General features: G+C 38.7%; 1 protein-coding gene and 1 non-coding gene across 2 annotated transcripts in view; both read left to right on the plus strand.

Moving 5' to 3' along the window:
• The window catches only part of LOC136152750 (transmembrane protease serine 11E-like), a 103,180-nt gene that overhangs the window by 21,671 nt on the left and 59,580 nt on the right, over positions 1–21,929 (plus strand). The window contains exons 2-3 of the mRNA XM_065914127.1: positions 1,752–1,871; positions 4,730–4,830. Of these exons, the coding sequence (XP_065770199.1) occupies positions 1,752–1,871; positions 4,730–4,830 (221 nt within the window). The remainder of the gene's footprint in view (positions 1–1,751; positions 1,872–4,729; positions 4,831–21,929) is intronic.
• LOC136153121 (U6 spliceosomal RNA) lies at positions 1,065–1,170 on the plus strand. Its single transcript, XR_010660357.1, has one exon. It is a non-coding gene; the product is annotated as a U6 spliceosomal RNA (small nuclear RNA).

Here is a 21,929-nt window from a genome sequence, read left to right on the forward strand (position 1 = left end):
AATAAATAATTTATAATGATATATAAATTAATTTATAACAAAACAATACACATATTAGACTATTAGAACTGAAAAAGGCAATAGAAATATTGATATCACTAATGAATAAACTATTTGGTCCAGGAGACAAAGTGATTTGTACATTCTGGTGTGTGGGGCTAGCAAATTTCCTTATTTCTGGACCCTTTACCTTAATTTCTAACTCAAATGAGCATTATATAAGTGATCAGACAGTTCATAGAGCAGTACTGACACTGTGAATAAATTGGGCTTGCTATCTCCATTTCAGATCCTTTCTAGCTAGTTATCTTTCTGGTCAGGTGAAAGACAGAACTTGGTTTAGCAGCTTGCTTTATTAGAAGGGATGAATTTGCCTAGGTCTAAACCAAAGCTTACTCAGTTAGGTCCAGAATATCCATCTATACCAGTGATATGATACTTTTACTTTTGTTGATTCATCATTTTTAACAGAATACTTAAAACTTTTTATTGTGCTGGTGTTTAAATTACACCTTTATATGCTCCCAGCATTCAGACTAAATAAACAATTTCATCACTGAGGTCTCTTTAGAGATAAAATAATTATTACTTTTTTCTTGTGACATGTGTTTATTGTAAACATTTGAAAAACTATATTAAAATAGAATATTTTTTGGATAAAAAAGAAAATTTGTGTTTGTTCTGAATCTATAAATAGTAAATAAATGCTTTTTACAGAAACTTTATTTATTTGGCTATGTCCCATCTTATTTTCAGCTTGCAGGACCTAGTTCCCTGAACAGGGATCAAACTTGGGTTCCCTGCATTGGGAGCTCCACATTTAGCCACAGGACTCACCAGGGGAGTCTGTTTACTACTGAAATTTCAGATAATGCTTAAAATCAAAATCAGTTAAAAAATTAATCTAGACATCATGCAAAGATAGTCACTGTTATATTCTCCTTTGTGTTTGTTTTTCTATATGTGTGTATTAATTTGGTATTTGATGATTTTCAGATCTACGTAATATCAAAGTAATAATTTAAAAAATATAGACACCATAAATAAAAATGCAAGCAAGCCTCATGCTTATTTCCACAGCAAATATACTGAAATTGGAACTACACAGAGAAGAGGAGCATGACCTCTGCCAAGAGTAACATATAAATTTGTCAAGTGTTCCGTATTTTTCAGTTATGCAAGATAAATATGACACCTCAATCAAGGTGGAAAAAAAGTGCAAGCTATATATTTTCATAACAAGACTGGCCCTACATGAACTATGACAATGAAATAATCCCTTCTGACATGGCGCAATTGCTATAGCTATAAACATAGGTGTCGTGGCAGATGTTGGCTGCAGAGGCTCCTGAGCTGCTGAGAGATCACTTGTCAGCTTTGTTTATGTGGGTGAGGCACTCTTCTGTGGGTGCCACGCCCCTGCTTCATTGCAAGATGCGCCTGAAGGCAGGATGCTGTCTTCCTTCTTGACCTGCCTCTCTTTCTACTTTTGAAATGCAGCAGAGTTGGATCATCCTGTATTCTGTCTTCTTCCTCACCACCTGAGATTTGAATAAGAAGGAACCTCTCCCTGGGATCATGAGGATATTAACAGAGGCTTCCGAGAAGAAAGCATTTGGCTTTCACATCACATTGAAAAGAAAGGAGTCATTGGAGAGGCAATAATTCTAGAATTGAGGCGCTTTAAAAATTTGAGGAAGGATTTCCTCTCAGCCTTGTATTATTCAACCAACAATATGTTTTGCTTTTAGAATGAAGAACTGCCGGGGTCCAGCCTCAGCAGGATCCAGGGGTACCCTCAGGATGAACGGCGTTGGCGAGAGAGAGAGACAGAGAGAGAGAGAGAGACCAGACTGGGGGTGTGCAGAAAGGTCTGGCAGTGCTTTCTTTTTTACTGTAGCATTTATACCCTAAGTTAGTACATTTCTAAGGGGAAGATAGTTTAACATTACATCAGCTTGTTCTTCAAGAAACCAGGGTGTTTTCCTGCATGCTTCTTTGTTTATGAGGGTCTTGTACATTATCTTCTGGCCTTGGGGCCTATTGACATTTTATGACCTAGGTGAATGCAAAGCTGTTTTCCCGTAATCTATTCTTTATTGAACACAAGGGTCAGTCCTTTTGCAGAAGTTATCAGTTAAATTTATCTAAAAGGTTTACCACACAAAGACTCTGCAGCTCCGGTGAGGCAGCCCCTGTTTAGCATTCCTGGTTAAAATTAACAATTCTAAACTCTTATTTTTCTAAATCTTTGACTATAACCACTTTTAGAATAATATTTTTATGTTCTCTAATAGGGCTTCCTCATCTCCGAAGGGCTCTGTGCCTATTAGGGCCTTTATGTGATTAGGTTCTTTATGCTGTTTATGAATAAGGTGTTGTGAGCAGTCATGTGCATTAGTACACAATTGCCAAGCAGGCTAGAATGCCAGTAAAGGGATCTAGATTGAAACACTCCTTTCATCCTGGATAATCTTATAGGATACCACCGTCCGGGGGACATATTAATTAAAGTTCTAAGTTGATTCTGTTTGGAGAGAGATCAGGGAAGGCCTTCTACCTGTGCCACAGAAATTAGGGAGTAGTCTAATATAACAAGCATCAGAAAGACAGAGATCATCTTTAAGGTGAGCTCCGGGGCAGCTTTTCGAAATCCCTGAGGTCCTGATCTGCCTTGCTTGTCAAGTCTTCTCCTCACGATCTTGTCATTGGTGGGATCTTGTGTGCTGGCTCCCGGCAAAGAACTTAACACTAGAAATGGAAAACTTAAGGCTGGCTGTGAACTCCATGGTTTAGGGGACTTTTTTGCTAACACTTTTTCCTAAAATATTATTTAGAGAAGTAGGGAAAATATATTTCCTTTTAAGAAAAGCAACCCTGGCAAGATACCAACTTTTCCAGAGGAATCAGCCAGTTCTATTTTTCTGTTTCTGATTGTTACAGATTCTTAAATAACATCTTTAAAAAAAATACCAAAAAACTCTCCAGTAATAGTCTGGATTAAGCAGGTTTCATTGTCTCCATTGAAAATGAAGTATTGCTTATGGCATGCCTTATTTGTAGTACTTAAATGGTTAAATCTAAGGCTTTTTCACTCATCTCCACTCCCACTGCCCTATGAGAGATGTTAATATAGAAAAGTCTGCCACTCTGGTGAGCAATATTTATTGAAACTTCAACTTTCAAATGCTAGTTTATGAGAAAAGACATCTGTTTATTTTTTATATTTGCATTATCTATGTTACTTTTTAGCATAATGTCTTGGGTATATCATTTTTCAGTAGTAAAACAATAAATACGTATTGAATTGAGAGGTCTAGTCAAGGGAAAGCTTAGTTAGTTTTGAGACTAGAAGGCAAAAAAAGAGCGTGTTTGCTACAAATGTTACTGGTTATTTCATTCTGAGCTTGAACATTGGCCATAATTTAGTTGAAGCATATGTGTTTATATAACCTGTATTAAAAAAGGTTATAGAAAGATCCCCCAAAGTCTCAGCTTTCTCTTCTAGGAAGTATGCAGGCATTATAGAAAGTAAATATTCCCTTTCACCTTTTAATAGTTATCCTTATTTTATGTGTGAGGGAAACATTTAAATCATAGCCTGATCTTAGAAAAGCAATTTATTCTTTTGGCAAAAATTTCTAATGCATAGCTTACTTTGACATACCTCTCTGTGATAGCGCAAGTGGTAAGGAACACATCTGCCAATTCAGAAGACATAAGAGACATGGGTTCAATCCCTGGATAGGGAAGATCCCCTGGAGAAGGGCATGGCAATCCACTCCAGTATTCTTGCTTGGAGAATCCCATGGACAGAGGAGCCTGGCAGGCTACAGTCCATAGGGTCAAAAAGAATTGGACACAACTGAAATGACTTAACACACTCACACACCTCTCTGGATACAGGCCTCTCTTGTTTGATGTACATGAATATTTTTGAATCACTTTTCCAGAGAAATAGCAAAGCATATGTACCCACAGGACTTTTCTCAAGACAAGGTCTCTAGTTGCATATGTGCTGTGCTAGGCAAGTTTCCTGTAAGGGCATATGCCACACACTAGGATTTTGCCAGAGTTAGTTTCTACGTATCTTTCTGCATTTGTCACACATAATGAGAGCGTGTGCATACACAAGTGGATGTGTCAGGGCCATTTGGCAACTATTCCATTAAAAACACTGCTCTGTGTGTGTGTGCTTAATCGTATCCAACTCTTTGCGAGCCCATAGACTCTAATCTTCGAGGCTCCACTGTCCATGGAATTTTCCAGGCAAGAATACTGGAGTGTTTTGCCAATGCCTACTCCAAAAACAGTGCTATTCTGCTTTTCAGAAACAGGAGGGCAAAGCATAAAGCATGCATTACTAATGCATGTCCTTTTTCAGTGGCAATAAAATGATATCTTAAATTATTTTAAAATCCAGGTAAGGATGTAAATTAATGAATAAGTAGTGGAGGACAAATGAGAGAGTTTTCAATTGAGGAAGATTTGAATTGCTTATTTCTTTTCTTTGGACAAGACTTATTAACTATTTGTCTGGCTCCTTGCCGTGATGGATTTGAGAGCAAAGGATACCTTGCTATTGACTATTAATGATTGCCAGTCATATTACTTCTTTTTTAGCAGATTGAAACTATCCTGGGATGGTTTTCTGGCTCACCTATTACTTGGCTCATCATTCTCATTTAATTTTGCCAATTGTTATTACCTCATAATGCCTGTGCCTCAGGCAGCAACAGCTTCCAAGATCAACATACTACTGTTTGCCAAGGAAGATGGTTGTTCCAGGCCTGTACACCAAGTGTTTAAGGGCCCAACTGGGCTCTGGTTGTAAGTGGTAACCTCAAAGTTGTCTTATTTATTCAGTTTTTCCACTTTTTTCTTTTTTGCATACTCTCTAAAATTATACATGGTAATTGGAAAAACTTGAGAAGATTAAAAAAATACTAGAATATATATCAATTAGTTTAAAAAACAGATTGTACAGAAAATAAAAACAGAAAGGAATCTTTTTAAAATATCATTGGATTAATGTTTTCTCCTCCTCATCCTCTCTCTTTTTCTCACTTTCTCCTACTCCCTACACTTCTTCTTTTCCTTCCTTCAAGTAATTTCTGACATACCCAAAGGCAAGGCTATGCAGTTAGGAAATATTCTACTCCTGACAAAGAAAAATATAACGTAGCCTGTTAAAGAGATATTTATTGACCACACAGTCAGCTCACAGATTCTACAGACAAAGGTGAAGCTGTGAGGCTTGAATCCCAAGCAGTGCCTACTGCATGGTAGTAGACCTGAGCTTGGATTTTGTAGAATAGGGATGATCAGAAAATCTCAATTTTATTCTGCATTCTATGTGCTTAATGTTTGAGATATGTTACATTGTATTGTTGGCACAAATGCTTGTCCAATATTTCAGATACACCCTATGAGTGCCAGGAAAGGAGTGAAGGTAGAGAATATTTCATTTGTCAATATTTCAAGACACTACTGATTTAGGGAAACTCATGAAAGAACTCATAATGTCCAGTCTTACAGTAGGCCAATGAAGTCTGTATCTGAGTATAGCTGAAAAGTTCAAGACCCTCAGATAAATCAGTAATACTTTCAGAGATAAGGAAAATTTCTTCCTTCATTAAGTGATATTTATGTGTCTATTAAATATGGTTATTCATTGTACATCCTTTGAATTTTTTATCCACTGAATTAAAAATTAATGTGACCCAATTAATGAATAAAATTTAACCATATCTCTTCAGTATATAGGGACACTAGGGGATCACAAAAAAACAATGTTATGTTAGGGTTAGTATCCTTATTATGTTAGTATCCTTATTATAGGAAGCATAGAACAAAGATGGAAGATTGGAGACAATGTTATCATTTGCATTGTTCCAGCATCATAATGGTGGAATGTTATCATTTGCATTGTTCACCACCTTAAGAAGAGGTGGCAAGAATACACAGAAGAACTATACAAAAAAAATCTTAATGACCCAGATAACCCTGATGGTGTGATCACTCACCTAGACCCAGACATCCTGGAATGCAAAATCAAGTAGACTTTAAAAAGCATCACTACGAATAAAGCTAGTGGAGGTCATGGAATTCCAGTTGAGCTATTTCAAATCCTAAAAGATGATCTGCGAAAGTGCTGCACCCAATATGCCAGCAAATTTAGAAAACTCAGCAGTGGCCACAGGACCTGAAAAGGTCAGTTTTCATTCCAATCCTAAAGAAAGGCAATGCCAAAGAATGTTCAAACTACTGAACAATTGTACTGATGTTGCTGCTGCTGCTAAGTCACTGCAGCCTACCAGGCTCCACTGTCCATGGGATTTTCCAGGAAAGAGTACTAGAGTGGGTTCTCTAGAGAGAAGGCATCCTGCACTCCTGTTACACACTAGCAAAATAATGCTCAAAATTCTCTAAGTGAGGCTTCAACAGTACATGAACCAAGAACTTCCAGATGTTCAAGCTGATTTTAGAAAAGGCAGAAGAACCAAAGATCAAATTGCCAAAATTCCTTGGACCACAGGAAAAACAAGAGAGTTCCAGAAAAATACCCATTTCTGCTTTATTGACTGCGCTGAAGCCTTTGACTGTGTGGATCACAACAAACTGTGGAAAATTCTTAAAGAGATGGGAATACCAGACCACCTGACCTGCCTCCTGAGAAATCTGTATGCAGGTCAAGAAGCAACAATTAGAACTGGACATGGAACAACGAACTGGTTCCAAATTGGGAAAGGAGTACAAAAAGGTTGTATGTTGTCACCCTGCTTATTTAACTTATATGCAGAATATATCATGCAAAATGCAAGGCTAGATGAAACACAAGCTGGAATCAAGATTGCCGGGAAAAATATCAATAACTTCAGATAGGCAGATAACACCATCCTTATGGCAGAAAGTGAAGAAGAACAAAAGAGCCTCTTGATGAAAGTGAAAGAGGAGAGTGAAAAAACTGGCTTAAAGCTCAATATTCAAAAAACGAAGATCATGGCTTCCAGTCCCATCACTTCATGGCAAATGTATGGGGAAACAATGGAAACAGAGACAAACTTTATTTTCTTGGGCTCCAAAAATCACTATAGACAGTGACAGCAGCCATGAAATTAAAAGATGCTTGCTCCTTGGAAGAAAAACTATTGATCCATAGTTTTGTATAAAACTATGGCAGCATATTGAAAAGCAGAGACGTTACTTTACCAACAAACTTACGTCTAGTCAAGGCTATGGTTTTTGCAGTAGTCATGTATGAATATGAGAGTTGGACTGTAAAGAAAGCTGATCATGGAAGAATTGATGCTTTTGAATTGTGGTGTTTGAGAAGACTCTTGAGAGTCCCTTGGACTACAAGGAGATCCAATTAGTCAATCCTAAAGGATCAGTCCTGAATGTTCATTGGAAGGACTGATGTTGAAGCTGAAGCTCCAATACTTTGGCCACCTGATGTGAAGAATTGTCTCATTGGAAAAGACCCTGATACTGGGAAAGATTGAAGGCAGGAGGAGAAGGGGACCCCAGAGGATGAGATGGTTGGGTGGCGTCACCGACTTGATGGACATGTATTTGAGGAAGCTCTGGGAGTTGGTGATGGACAGGGAAGTCTGGCATGCTGCAGTCCATGGGGTCACAAAGAGTCAGACATGACTGAGTAACTGAATTAAACTGACTGACTGACCATCATAATCTGCCATGACTGTGTATTGATTTCCTGTTATATTTGGAATACATAGTCCTAGCACTGTTGAAGTTAATAAGAGTTGAGCCACTACTGTAGGTATTTTTTCACTCAGAACTTTAAATAAATTTAGAATTTCCTCAGGTAGTAATTATTGTATTCCCAATATCTGATCATTTTTTGGTTTCCCCTTTCCCCTCCATTTTTTTGGAAAATAATCTTTCCTGAAGAGAGTAATAGAAGGAAATGATATAGAAATAACCAAAAAACAATAAAGTGTGTGAGGGGGATAGTCAATACTAGCAGATTAACTTGGAATGATCACATCAATGGATTGAGCTAAAATTGAATGTAATTGAGTGGGTGCTCAGTTGTGTCTGATTCTTTGAGATCCTAAGGACCATTATGGCCTACCAGACTCTTCTGCCTGTGGAATTCTCCAGGAAAATTACTGGTGTGGGTTGCCATTTCCTTCTCCAGGGGAACTTCTCTGACCCAAGGATCAAATACAAGTCTTCTGTGTTCCCTGCACTGTCAGGCGGATTCTTCACCACTTGAACCACCTGGGATGCCTAAGCCAAAATAGGGAAATGGCAGTTTGGTGTTAAAGGATGGTAGACAGGAGAAAATGACTGAGTTGCAGAGCCGGAAAGACTAGATGGAGAAAGGAATGAAATATGAATGATAGCTATCAGTTAGAAGGTGGTCAGGGTAAAATGAATTATGAATAGAAAAGAAATCTCTTTTTGGATTGACACAATGGATCATGAACTACAGCCAGAAATATACTGACATCTGTCAACACTGTGGGTCTACGACTGAACATAAAAGCATAGATGGTCTGATTGATCCACTTTGATTTCTAGCTCTGGAATTTCTCTAGTTTCTACTCAATATCCTATTGCTACAATGCTTTATATTTGTTACTATCTTTCTCCCCTAAAAGCCAGTGGTTTTTCTGATACTGCCTTCTAGAGACTAGGGTCTTGCTTTCAGAGTTAAGATTCCCACTAGTAAGAATTTGCTGAGGTAGACTGCTGCCTGGATCTCTGCGTGTTGCCTATGTGTCTCTGCCTCAATCATCTTCTGTTACATTTTTCTCACCTGGGATTTGATTGTTTTCTTGCCACTATTTTTCCCAGATAGTATGTTCTACCTTGCTTTTCTGAGCAGACCCTTGTGTAAAGCTAACTCTGTCCCTACTTGCCTTTAGTTGGAGCTGGTGCTGGACCTGTGTTCTGGACTGTCCCAACAGTAAACAAATCGTGGTCCTCATTGATTCATTCATCAAACATCACTTAGCATCCAACTATGTGCTCTGCCTTGTACTTGGTACTTGAGACATAATGGCAGAAATAACCATGGATGAACACAAGCGCTCTCACATGTTCCTGATGAGGGTGTAAATTGATAAACTACAGTGGGGAGTAACTTGGCATTATTCTTTAAAGTTGCACATGGACATTTCTTGTTATCCGACTGTTGCCTGTTTTTGTTCATATTTATAAAATCTCTTGTTTCTCTGCATTTGCTTCACTTTCGTTTACAATATCCTAAATTGTTTACACAAAATGTATAATCAGTGGACACTTTGTACAGGCACTTTTCATAATTGCAAAGTGAACTAAAAACTATTCACATAAATAGAATGGATTTGTTAAAAATAACCCAACACACAGCAGCCTTGCTATCCTTTGCTTATTCTTTCCTGACAGTTTGTAGCCTGCATGACATCATGCAGCTTGAGTTCACAGTGATGCTTCAGTGACTTTCCAGCAGAGCTAAAATATCACATCTCCTTGGATAATGATGCTCAGCAGGAGCTTCACCTCTGGAGTTTACTCAGCTCCTTCCAAACAGAAGATACTGACTCTACTCCACACTCCATCCAATCCAGACAGTTCACCTCCTGTTAACATCCTCAGTTTTGAACCGTAGGGCAGCAGATCCTCCCCAAAGCAAACACAACACACAGAATTAATTCTCTTTTATACGATTCTATTATGCACAAGTGCAAAATATTCATACAGATGAAACATTCATGACAACTGAGGAAAGTGTAAGTTTTAAGATGTGTTTTCTGTGAGAAGATGTGACCCACATCTGAATCAGTGATACCACGTAGTCTTTTAAAAAAGTCACTATTTTTTTTCCCCTTATTTGCTGGCTCCAAAGGAAAACTGCTTGATTTCTGTTCTATTTAAAGCCAAAGTCTGGCAACACACCTTCTCAGGAAGGTAAGACTGAGTGAAAAACAAGTGAGAAAGTGGTTGAAGGTGAATGCGAAGAGGTGACTGCGAGAAGACCCCCTCACCACCCCAAACTTGTCTACATATGTCTGCAGCTTTATCAACCTGTCACTACAAACTGAGGTTATCTCTTATGTCTGTGTCCAGATAATTACAGGAAATGACTGTCTATCCACTTGGCAGATGTCAGAACTCACTTCTCTGCCACACTGTTTGGAGAGGTTCCAGGGTCCTGCCTTGCCTGTGGCTAGGAGCTCTGCTGCAGTTTGGTCTCTCTCTGCAGGCTTCTCATTCTGCTGGCCAAGGGATGTTTGCTACCTCTGCCTCTAACTGCCAGCTCCTAGGAGGGAACACCATTCTTGTAGTTCTCCATAAGACAATTGGGACCCTGCCAGGACATTTGCAAGGCTTGCATGTTATGTGTATGTGTGCGTGCTCAGTCGCTCAGTTGTTTCTGACTCTTTGTGACCCCATGAACTATAGCCACCAGGCTCCTCTGTCCATGGAATTACCAGCCAGACATCGGTGGACATTTGAGTTGGGTGACGTAGCAGTTGCCAGCTCAACGTCAACCCAGGTCTGGCTGGTAATGAAAATATGTGAAGTCTGTTGGTGTAAGAAAAGTGGCCATGACATTTGGCTGCAGTATCAGGAAATAGCAGGAATGATATCAGTGCAAGTGGTGGTGAACTGGCTCACACATACTCCATTTAAAAAGAGAAACTGCTGTTTTTAGAGCTAACTGATTGCTGACCCATGGAAATAGACTTAGTTTTGCCAGGTTTGATTTTGTGAGAAAAGTCTGAAACTCATAATTTTTAAGTGAAACTTTCTTTTTCAATGTTAGCACTCAATTTTTTAACTTTTTATTTTAATATGACACTCAGTTCAGTCACTCAGTTGTGTCCAACTCTTTGCAACCCCATGGACTGCAGCATGCCAGGCTTCCCTGTCCATCACCAACTCCCGGAGTTTGTTTAAACACATGTCCATCAAGTCAGTGATGCCATCCAACCATCTCATCCTCTGTCGTCCCCTTCTCCTTCTGCCTTCAATCTTGCCCAGCATCAGGGTCTTTTCCAATTTGTCAGTTCTTCATATCGGGTGACCAAAATATTGGAGTTGCAGCTTCAGAATCAGTCCTTTCAATGAATATTAAAGACTTATCTCCTTTAGGATGGACAGGTTTGATCTCCTTGCAGTCCAAGGGACTCTCAAGAGTCTTCTCCAGCACCATAGTTCAAAAGCATCAATTCTTCTGTGCTCAGCTTTATTATGGTCCAACTCTCACATCCATACATGACCACTGGAAAAACCACAGCTTTGACTAGATAGAATTTTGTCAGCAAAGTAATGTCTCTGCTTTTTGATATGCTGTCTAGATTGGTCATAACTTTTCTTCCAAACAGCAACTGTCTTTTAATTTCATGGTTGCAGTCACCATCTGCAGTGATTTGGAGCCCAGCACTACCATAGCCAAATCAAACACTTTTGTGGACCTCAATGGGACTGTGGTCCATTAGTTTAGAATCACTGTTAATAGCTGCCATCATAAGTAGCTACTCTTGCAACCTAAAACCCAGGTACACTTCCAGGTCCCTGCATAGCAACCATCAGGCTTCCAGTGGCATGTGCACACACGCACACACATGCACACACAGTGCCTATGTGGGAGAATTCCGTTCTTCTCAGGGGAAAACCCACATCCTTTCCTTTTATGGATCCTGGTTTTATCAGCTACTCAAAACAGTCACAGTGTTTGCCCAACTCCATCTCAACTATGGGCTTCCCAGGTGGCACTAGAGGTAAAGAATCTGTCTAGTAATGCAGGAGACATAAGAGGAATGTGGGTTCGATCCCTGCATTGGGACTATTCCCTGGAGTAGGAAATGGCACTCCACTCCAGTATTCTTGCCTGGAGAATACCATGGAGAGACGAGCTTGGCAGGTTAACAGTCCATAGGGCTGCAAAAAGTAGGACACAACTGAGCAACTAACACTCATACCTCTCATCTAAAACTTTGTGTGAAAGAGCCCCATTATACTCCAGGTGTCACTGCCCCAAATTTAGTAAAGTTTACTTTCAGTATTGCCTTCAAGGTAAAGCAAAGCAAAGTTGCCACTGCACAGGAAATATAATTTCATCACTTGCCCCTGTGGGAAGAAATTCTTGAACAAAAATTATGATCACAACCTCTAAGACTAAAGTAGTAATTTTCAGGTAGAGTATAGACTGAATCTAGATTTAGGAGAAACTGTCTTCAGTTCTGTGATGGCAGTCTGGCTAATAAACCATATTTATATTTTTATACACTTTTATATTTGTATATATATATATATATACACTTAAGCCCAATGTTAGACCCCTTTCTGGGGGTTACGTTTCCACATTCAGGACTCCCCTCAAGAATAATGAAAAGCTACTTGTGTGCAAGTGTGAGGGCCAATTTCCACATCAGAATATGGAAAAACTTCATGTTGCCTTCTCATTGGAAGTTTCTCCTTCAAAATTTAAAGTCCATACTTCACTGGATAGTTTCAGGACCTCAACTGAAGGCAAAACAAATGGAGAAACAGAAGCATAGACAAGTAGAGTCCCAAAGTCTACCACTCATAGTACAAAAACAATATGATGCTAAGAAGGCGAGGGGCCATTTTGTCTTTGGATAACCCAGCCGTGTAGATAGCCCTTGTAGGGAAGAAATATGGGGTACATTGGAATTACATCACTACTGCCTTCTGTTCTAACTTCATGCTCATTAGAGAATATTCTAATACTTTGATTTTCCCAGAAGATTTGCTCTCAGAAGAGAATGTGCTGGCCAGGAAAAATTGAAAAACATGTTTCACTTAACCAGGTTGACAATATTTCTCATCATAAATTAAAGAATTAGTTTTCGGGTTATACACTTAAGTTACATAAATATATAACTCCATGTATAAATATATTGGGAGTGTTCTATGTATGTTTCATACTCAGATATTTGATAATTTGATTTTAAATAGGCATTCACAGTTGGCGACATGAGTAAATTAAAATATCATATTGTATATTCACTTTTAGCTTTTCTTTGTTCATGGACTTAAAAAATGAGTTTTTGTTTCTTTTTCTCAAATTATTTTTTAAGGTTAAATAAACTCGCATTTCTCTATAGGCAGCATTCGCACTACTGTTAAGAGGGAAGAAGTAAAGAAAATTCACATTTATCGATAGCTGAGTAGTTTTTTGCTCCTTAAATATATTATGTCATTTGTTCTGCACAATAGCCCTGGGGTAAAAAAAAAAAGATATTCTCCTCATTTTATAAAAGCAAGTTTAAGTGTGTTCAGTAAAACTTACCCTGGGTCACATGATTAGCAAATTGCAAGGCTTAGACTTAAATTTAAAGAAACTAAGATGATTATTTTATTTCTTCTGATTCATTACATATTTTTAAAAAATTTATGTATGTATGTATTTGGCTGCATTGGGTCCTTGGGTCCTAGTTGTGGGATGCAGGATCCTTGTCACTTGCGGGATCTAGTTCTCGGATCAGGGATCGAACCCAGGCCCCCTGCATTGGGAGGGCAGAGTCCCAGTTACTGGACCACTAGGGAAGTTCCCTGATTTATTATTGACACATTATAGCCTAAATCTCTAAAAGAACATATAAACCCTGTGTGTAAATAAAAGTTTCAATCTGCCCTAACCAAGGTTTAAGTGGTATTTGAGTGAGCCAGATTGAGAGAGGCGGTACCTCAAAGTTGGTAGACATGCAGCGTTGTAGAAGAAAGGACTTTAGAGGTAGGAGATTCAGGCCAGAGACCTGAGCCAAGAAAATTTAAAGCACGAATTATTCTTTGCAAGGAAGTGGGGAGGCACAGGGGAATCTGTGAGAATTCGTGTATGAGCCAGCTGAATGTAGCTCCCAAAGAATCAGTTTAGTTGCAGAGAAATAAATGAATACGTTCATACATAGTAGGCAATTGGCAGGAGTCACAATGTAGGATCAGCTGTATATCTGAAACACATAAACTTATTTACATACTTAAACTCATATAGAATTGGAAAACAAAGCCATCAAATTCTCAGTTACTGTTTTCTCTGAAATATGAGTGTGTTTACTTGATAATTGGACTAGGTGTAGAATTTCAGGTTCAAAATTTGTTTTCCTTCTATGTTTTGTTCTGTTGTTTCAGGACAAGTAGTTTTTATTGTAAGTCTGTTTCTATTATCCTGGAAGGAATGTATCTTTTCTTTCTAGAACCATCAAGGTTTTCCTCTTTACTTGCTATCTAACATTTCACCATCTAGCCTTGGTGTATTTAATTTTGTGTGACATTTTCTGGCCCTTTTGAGGTTTCATGTCTTTGCAAAGTTCTGGGCAATGCTAGTGATCACCTTTCTGAAATATTTCTTCTACCATGTTCTCTCTAAATCTGCTGAAGGATGTTATGCCTGGTGGTTACAATCAGAAAGATTTGCTGATGGTCTTCTGGGTTGGGAATGCTCCTCATTCTTCTCAGTGTCATCAGCTCTCTAGCATGCTGGGCTCTGTCTCCGCGAAAAGTGTCCAAATTTATCTTCCTACAAGGAAGTTGATACTATTTACTTTGTAGGAGTGGGAAGAGAATATTCTAGAGTTGACTTGCCTGGCTCCTCCCTTTGTGGTATTCTAGGTGATTATCCTGCCAGTGGTATCTGGGTCTAGCTTCTTTTCCTAGATTTCATCATATTGAGGCATGGAGAACTTGTGTTGCTGGTCTCAACTCCTAGGTTAAAACTTTCCCAAGAGAATCCTTGTCTGTGATCTTTCTCTTGTCTGTGACATTTAGCTAGATAAAATGTCTCCTACTGGTAAGAAGACTGAGCTTTTCATAGGTATGATATCAAGAACCGACAAACAATATGAAATAATAGAGAACACATATAAAGAATTCCCAGAAAGGGTTCTCAGGAATTGGTATTTGTTGTGCTTTGAATATTTTGATAACTAGCCTAAGAAAAGGTTCTCAACTCTGAGATCAGTTTATGGAAAGAACCATTCATACTCATACTGATGTGTGAATATATCAGGAAAACAGTCATCACAAATCTCTTGCCACTGAGCCCTTACAGTTGCCTTCAGCTCAGCTAGAAATAACTTGCATAACATCCTATATGAGGTGGTAAATGGTTCTAGTATCAAGTTATAGTAACTTTTGCCCTGATTAAGGGTGGAAAAGAAGACAATACCATGTAAAACTTTCCATGCATTTACAGGAAAGAATTACTATCTTGGTGTCAAATCTCGAACTTGGGTAACAATGGTCTTAAATGTAGTTGCTGTCTTATAGTGGTCACTCAATGGAGATGTAGTCCTGCCTTAAGAAAACATATTGAGATTTTGTCCTTAATGGATTTACTTGTAAAGAACTTCATGCATCTGATAGTACTACAAGAAAATTGCAATTAAACTTTGAAGATGTTGGGGAGGTATAAGTGACCCAGAGGGATGGGATGGGGAGGGAGGTAGGAGGGGGGTTCAGGATGAGGAACACATGTACACCAATGGCAGATTCAAGCCAATGTATGGCAAAACCAATACAATGTGGTAAAGTAAAATAAATAAATAAATTAATTTTTAAAAAAGTAAAAAAAAAATAAAAAGTGTACAATAGAATAGGTATTCAAAACAATGCTGTAGGGAATTCCCAGTACTTAGGATTCTGAACTTCCACTGCAGGGGGACATGGGTTTGATCCCTGGTTGGGGAACTAAGCCACACAGCAAGACCAAAAAAACCAAAACAAAACAAAAACAAAATGATGCTATAGAATTGAATTTATTGACACGGGAAGATGTTCATGATATATCCTTAAGTAGACACAAAGACTAAGTTGAATGTGTGAGTTAGGATAGTTTTGGCAGCAAGTAATAGAACATCCAACTCAAAATGAATTAATTTGCTTATTTTTTAAATATCGTATTTTTATTTATCTATTTGTTTGGCTGCACCAGGTCTTCACTGTGACCAGCAGGATCTTTGATCTTTGTTGCAACGTGTGGGGTCTTTAGTTTTGTCATGGGAACTCTTAGTTGTGGGATGTCGAACTAGTTCTCCGACCAGGGATTGAATCTGGACCCCTTGAATTGGAAGCGTGGAGTCTTAGTCATTGAATCACCAGAAGAGTTGCTAAAATGAATTTAAAATGATATATTTATTTATTGCAATTATTAGATGTGTTTATCCAATTGGTCTAGACCAGAGATAGGGAAGGCTTTCGGGTTGTTGGTTCAGTGAGCTAACAATGTTATAAAGGAACTAGTTTACTTCTCTTTGCTCTCTCACTCAAAATATCTGCTTTATCCTCCAACTGGCTCCCAAAATAATTGAAAGAAGTTGATTCCTCATTCACATTCAAAGGGAGAAGGAGAGAATGACAGACTATCACTTGCTGTAAAGACCAAAGAGGAATCTTTCTAAAAGTCTCTAGCAACCACCTCTTAATTTATCATTGGTTAGAACTGCATCATATTCAGATTTCTAAACTCGTAGGGAAAAGGAATGTGACTTCATACTCAGACTTATTCACTAAGCTAAGATCAGTTTCCCAAATCAGAATACTCAGTGGAGTATAGGATGACTTGCATTTGGAGAGTCCAATACAATTAAAAAAAAATATCTATCTAATGTCTTTGAATAGAATAGAAAATTAATCCCATATTATGAAAGTATTGGGCATTGGAATTACATTTCTTTTACATTTGTTCCTTTTGCTTGCCTGTATGTTGTAGTCTTCTATAATTAAGTATGTGCTGTTGTTGTCTCCTTAAGCTTTTAGTGTGGAAAACTTTCAAATCAACCCCAAAATATAGGAAATAGTATAATGAACCCTCAAGTATCCATCACTTAGCTTCAACAATTATCAACTTGTGATGAATCTTGTTTTATACATTATTTTTGTAGTAAGAAAAAAGTTGGTTTTAGTTAAAAAGAAGATCTAATCACCTACTTATCATTTTCTCTAATCCATAGAATTCACCTTTATGCAAATCAGTAAGATTAGGTAAGGAGAGCCCAACATTGCTCTTGTCGGGTGCTCAAGATCCTTCTCGAATTGTTCCCAATGTATTTCTTTGAGAGTTTGGTATTGCTTAGTTTCTTACCCTATCTATGCTTCTCAGAAATTCATGCTGCAGCATCCCCAACATCAAGAGGAAAATCACATGACTCTAGGAACTTGGCATACACATTAAAATGGCTCACTTGAAAGCACAGAGTTATTTTGAAATCTCATTTTTACAGTTAAAATCTGTGAAGATGTGTATTTTAGGTTATGTTTAATAGAAATGGAATTTCTAAATTACTCACCATTGAATAAATTTGATACTGTAGGGAGATGGTACATGTTGGTCTTATGGCTTCCAGGCTTCCAAGGCACCTCGACGAATACACCTGTGAACACAAGATTCCCAGTTTGAGAGGAATAGCCTAGGCTTCTCTCTGCATTTAAAACCCTGATTCTCCCCTCTGTTTCCTTGATTTTGAAAGTGCATTCTCTTTAAGGACTTGGACTTGATATCAACGCTCTTGCTTTTCTCCACAGGAACCTCAGCTGGTGTGACCTACCCTAGGACCTAATCCTTAGTTGCCAGACCTACTGACTCAGCTTGGCCAGATCTGGCCCAGTACCCTGATTCTTTTCAGTACCCTAAAAAGAAGATTTCTGATGTACAAAAACACAAGGGAGAAGATACTTGTTCATCTAACAGATATTTACTGAATGTCAACTATGTGTCTGCATCTGAATGCAGAGTTCCAAAGAATAGCAAAGAGAGATAAGAAAGTGACAAATGCAAAGAAATAGAAAAAAAAAAAAAAACCAATAGAATGGGAAAGACTAAAGATCTCTTCAAGAAAATTAGAGATACTTAGGGAAAATTTCATGCAAAGATGGGCACAATTGAGGGAAAAAATGGTATAGACCTAACAGAAGCAGAAGCTATTAAGAACAGGTGGCAAGAATACACAGAACTATACACAAAAGATCTTAATGACCCAGATAAGCAGAATGATGTGATCACTCACCTAAAGTCAGGTATCTTGTAATGTGAAATCAAGTGGGCCTTAGGAAGCATCACTATGAACAAAGCTAGTGAAGGTGATAGAATTCCAGCTGAGGTATTTCAAATCCTAAAATATGATGCTGTGAAAGTGCTGCACTCAATATGCCAGCAAATTTGGAAAATTCAGCAGTGGCCACAGGACTGGAAAAGGTCAGTTTTCATTCCAATCCCAAAGAAAGGCAATAGCAAAGAATAGTCAAACTACCACCAATTGCACCCATCTCACACACTAACATATCAAGGTAATGCTCAAAATTCTCCAAGCCAGGCTTCAACAGTACATGAACCGAGAGCTTCCACATGTTCAAGCTGGATTTTGAAAATGCAGAGGAACCAGAGATCAAATTGCCAACACCCACTGGATCATAGAAAAAACGAGAGAATTCCAGAAAAGTATCTACTTCTGCTTTACTGACTATGCCAAAGCCTTTGACTGGGTGGATCATGACAAACTGTGGGAAATTTTTAAAGAGATAGCAGACCACCTGACCTGCCTCCTGAGAAATCTGTATGCAGGTCAAGAAGCAACAGTTAGAACTGGACATGGAACAATGAACTAGTTAAAAATTGAGAAAGGAATATGTCAAGGTTGTATATTGTCACCTTACTTATTTAATTTACATGTAGAGTACATTATGCAAAATGCTGGGCTGAATGAAGAAAAAGCTGGAATCATGATTGCTGGGAAAAATATCAATAACCTCAGATATGAAGGTGACAATACCCTTATGGCAGAAAGCAAAGAGATACTTAAGAGTCTCTTGATGAAAATGAACGAGGAGAGAGAAAAGGCTGGCTTAAAACTCAGTATTCAAAAAACTAAGATCATGCCATCACTTCATGGCAAATAGATGGGAAAACAATAGATACCATGGCAGACTATATTTTTTTAGGCTCCAAAATCACTGCAGATGGTGACTGCAGCCATGAAATTAAAAGACACTTGCTCTTTGGAAGAAAAGCTATGACAAACCTAGACTGCATATTAAAAAGCAGAGACATTACCTTGCTGACAAAGTCCATCTAGTCAAAGCTATGGTTTCTGTAGTAATCATGTGCGGATGTGAGTTGGACCACAAAGAAAGCTGAGCATGGAAGAATTGATGCTTTTGAACTGTGGTGTTGGAGAAAACTCTTGAGAGTCCCTTGGACTGCAAGGAGATCCAGCCAGTCAATCCTAAAGGAAATCAGTCCTGAATGGTCATTGGAAGGACCAATGCTGAAGCTGAAAATCCAGTACTTTGGACACTTAATGTGAAGATATGACTCATTGGAAAAGACCCTGATGCTGGGCAAGATTGAAGGCAGAAGAAGTGGACGACAGAGGATGAGATGGTTGGATGGCATCACCAACTTGATAGATGTTATTTGAGGAAGCTCTGGGAGTTGGTGATGGACAGGGAAGCCTGGCATGCTACTGTCCTTGGGTTTGCAAAGAGTTGGACATGACTGAGTGACTGAACTAAACTGAACTGAGCTAAACTATGTGTCTGGCACTTAGGTAGGCTTTGGGAATAGTGTAGTTAAAAGAAAGTATACAATCCACTGTTATCAGAGACACCAGGAATGTATAGACAATTACAAAACGAGCTAAGAAATGCATGTTATATGAAGTATCGTGTCTTATGAAGCTCAGAGCAGGGCTCCTTAAGTGGCTCAGGAATATGTTCCAACAACATGATACAGTATGAACTGGGAGACAAGGAAGTAATATCTTGGTAGTAGTTTTCTATATTTGAATGAAAACTTGCTCTTGTTTAACCACACAGAGTGGCTTCTTAGAAGCAAAGGGATAGTCAAAAGTGGGAAATTGTTTCCAGGGTTTGCTTCTAACACTTATTACACTGATTTAACAAGAAGGAATGAGCACAAAGGCATTGATTACTTTGGGATGGAAATTAGAAAAATAATTGTATTCTTTTCAGCCTGAACTTTTTTGGTGAGCATCTTTCACATGTGTTGGGAATTTTATTCAAGTCTTGGTATTTTTTACTCATGTTGCTTCTTCTTCCAGTAATGAAATTTCTTTGTTATCTTGGTGACATCTTAATCATTGGTGAGTCCTTGGCTTTCTATGGTGGCTCAGCTGGTAAAGAATCTCCCTACAATGGAGGAGACCCAGGTTCAATCCCTGGATAAGGAAGATCCCCTGGAGAAGGGAACGGCTACAGACTCCAGTATCCTTGCGTGGAGAATTCATGGACTGAGGAGCCTGGTGGGCTACAGCCCATGGGGTCGCATAGAGTTGGATACAACTGAACAACTAACACTTTCATTTTTTCACTGGTCTTCTGTGAAATCTTTGCCAAGCAGAATCAGTTGCTCTAATCTTTCTTTTCCCTTAAGCCCATCTCTTAACAGGTGGGGCTTCAAACCATCGGTACTGGCCTCTCCTCCTGTGCCTTCCTGGTTGAGAAAGCAATTAATCATTCTACTTGCTAACCTCAGAACTCTGTATGGTGGTGGTGGTTTAGCTGTTAAGTCATGTCCGACTCTTGTGACCCTGTAGACAGTAGCCTGCCAGGCTCCTCTGTCCATGGGATTCTTCAGGCAAGAATACTGGAGTGGGTTGCCATTTCCTTCTCCACAGAACTCTGTATTTAACTAAAATACATTTTTAAAAGAAATATATGGGCTAACTGGATTAAAATTTAATTTAATATTTATAGTGAACTGATTATTTCAATTACTCTATCATTAAAAGACTATATCAGTCAAAAATTTTAACTTTAATTTTTCTTTCTTGTTTCTCTGCAAAAAAACGGGGTAGTGGTAATGACATTGGCATTTGTTCTGGAACCATCTTGATTGAGTGAATATGATGTGACACTCATTTCCCATTGAGTAATTCAGAAACAAACACACCCAAGCAATGGTGAACTCCTCTAAGGTGGAGATAGAAGGATAGTCTGTGACGACGCACAGTTAATCAGGGCTGAGTAATAGAGCTGAGTGAGGAAACAAGTGAAGAAAGCCCTGTGCCTACCTTTTGTATGCTCTACTCTACAGATGTAGAGTCCTGACCTCAGGTTACGTAAGCAAAGGACTGTCTTGTATCTGGACGTTTACTTTTCCACTGTTAGCCCTCTTTTCTCTTCCATTTCAGGTATGCAACAGACACAAAAATCTGTCACTATAATATGACAGATTAAGCTTCCCTGGTGGCTTAGGGATAAAGAATCCACTACCAATGCAGGAGACATGGTTTCATTTGGGAGGCTCCCACACGCTGTGGGGCAACTGAGCCCATGCATCACAACTACTGAATCTGTGCTCTAGGGCCCGAGAGCCACAACTACTGAAGTCCCTGACTCCTAGGGACTGTGTCCCAGAGGAGCAATGGCCAAAAAAAAAAAAAAAAAAAAAAAAAAAAAGTACAGCCAAAAAAAAAAAAAAAAGAAAGAAAGAAAGTGGCTCTTGATATAGAATTGCTATTGTTCAGTCACTAAGACATGTCTGACTCTTTGTGACCCTATGAACTGAAGCATACCAGGCTTTTCTTTCCTTCACTATCTCCCAGAGATTTTGCAAATTCATGCCCATTGAGTCAATGATGCTATCTAACCATCTCATCCTCTCTAGCTCCCTTCTCCTGACTTTAATCTTTCCCAGCATCATGGTCTTTTCCAATGAATCAGCTCTTCACATCAGGTGGCCAAAGTACTGGAGCTTCAGCTTTAGCATCAGCTTCCTATGAAAATCTCCAAAGTGATGCCAAAAATTGGCAACAGTCATTGCCCTCTGGCAGGGTTAGACACCCTACGAAGTCAAAAGATTTGCTCTCCTAACAACTATCATCACCCATCTCCACATATGTGTAAAGAGAGAACAAGGGAGAAGAGTCCCCTGCATGGATCACTGCCTTGTTGTAGCGAAAGGGCTTGTGTAACTCAATGAAGCTATG

Source organism: Muntiacus reevesi, chromosome 22 (assembly GCF_963930625.1).
Source record: "Muntiacus reevesi chromosome 22, mMunRee1.1, whole genome shotgun sequence".
In the NCBI taxonomy this organism is placed as follows: Eukaryota; Metazoa; Chordata; class Mammalia; order Artiodactyla; family Cervidae; genus Muntiacus; species Muntiacus reevesi.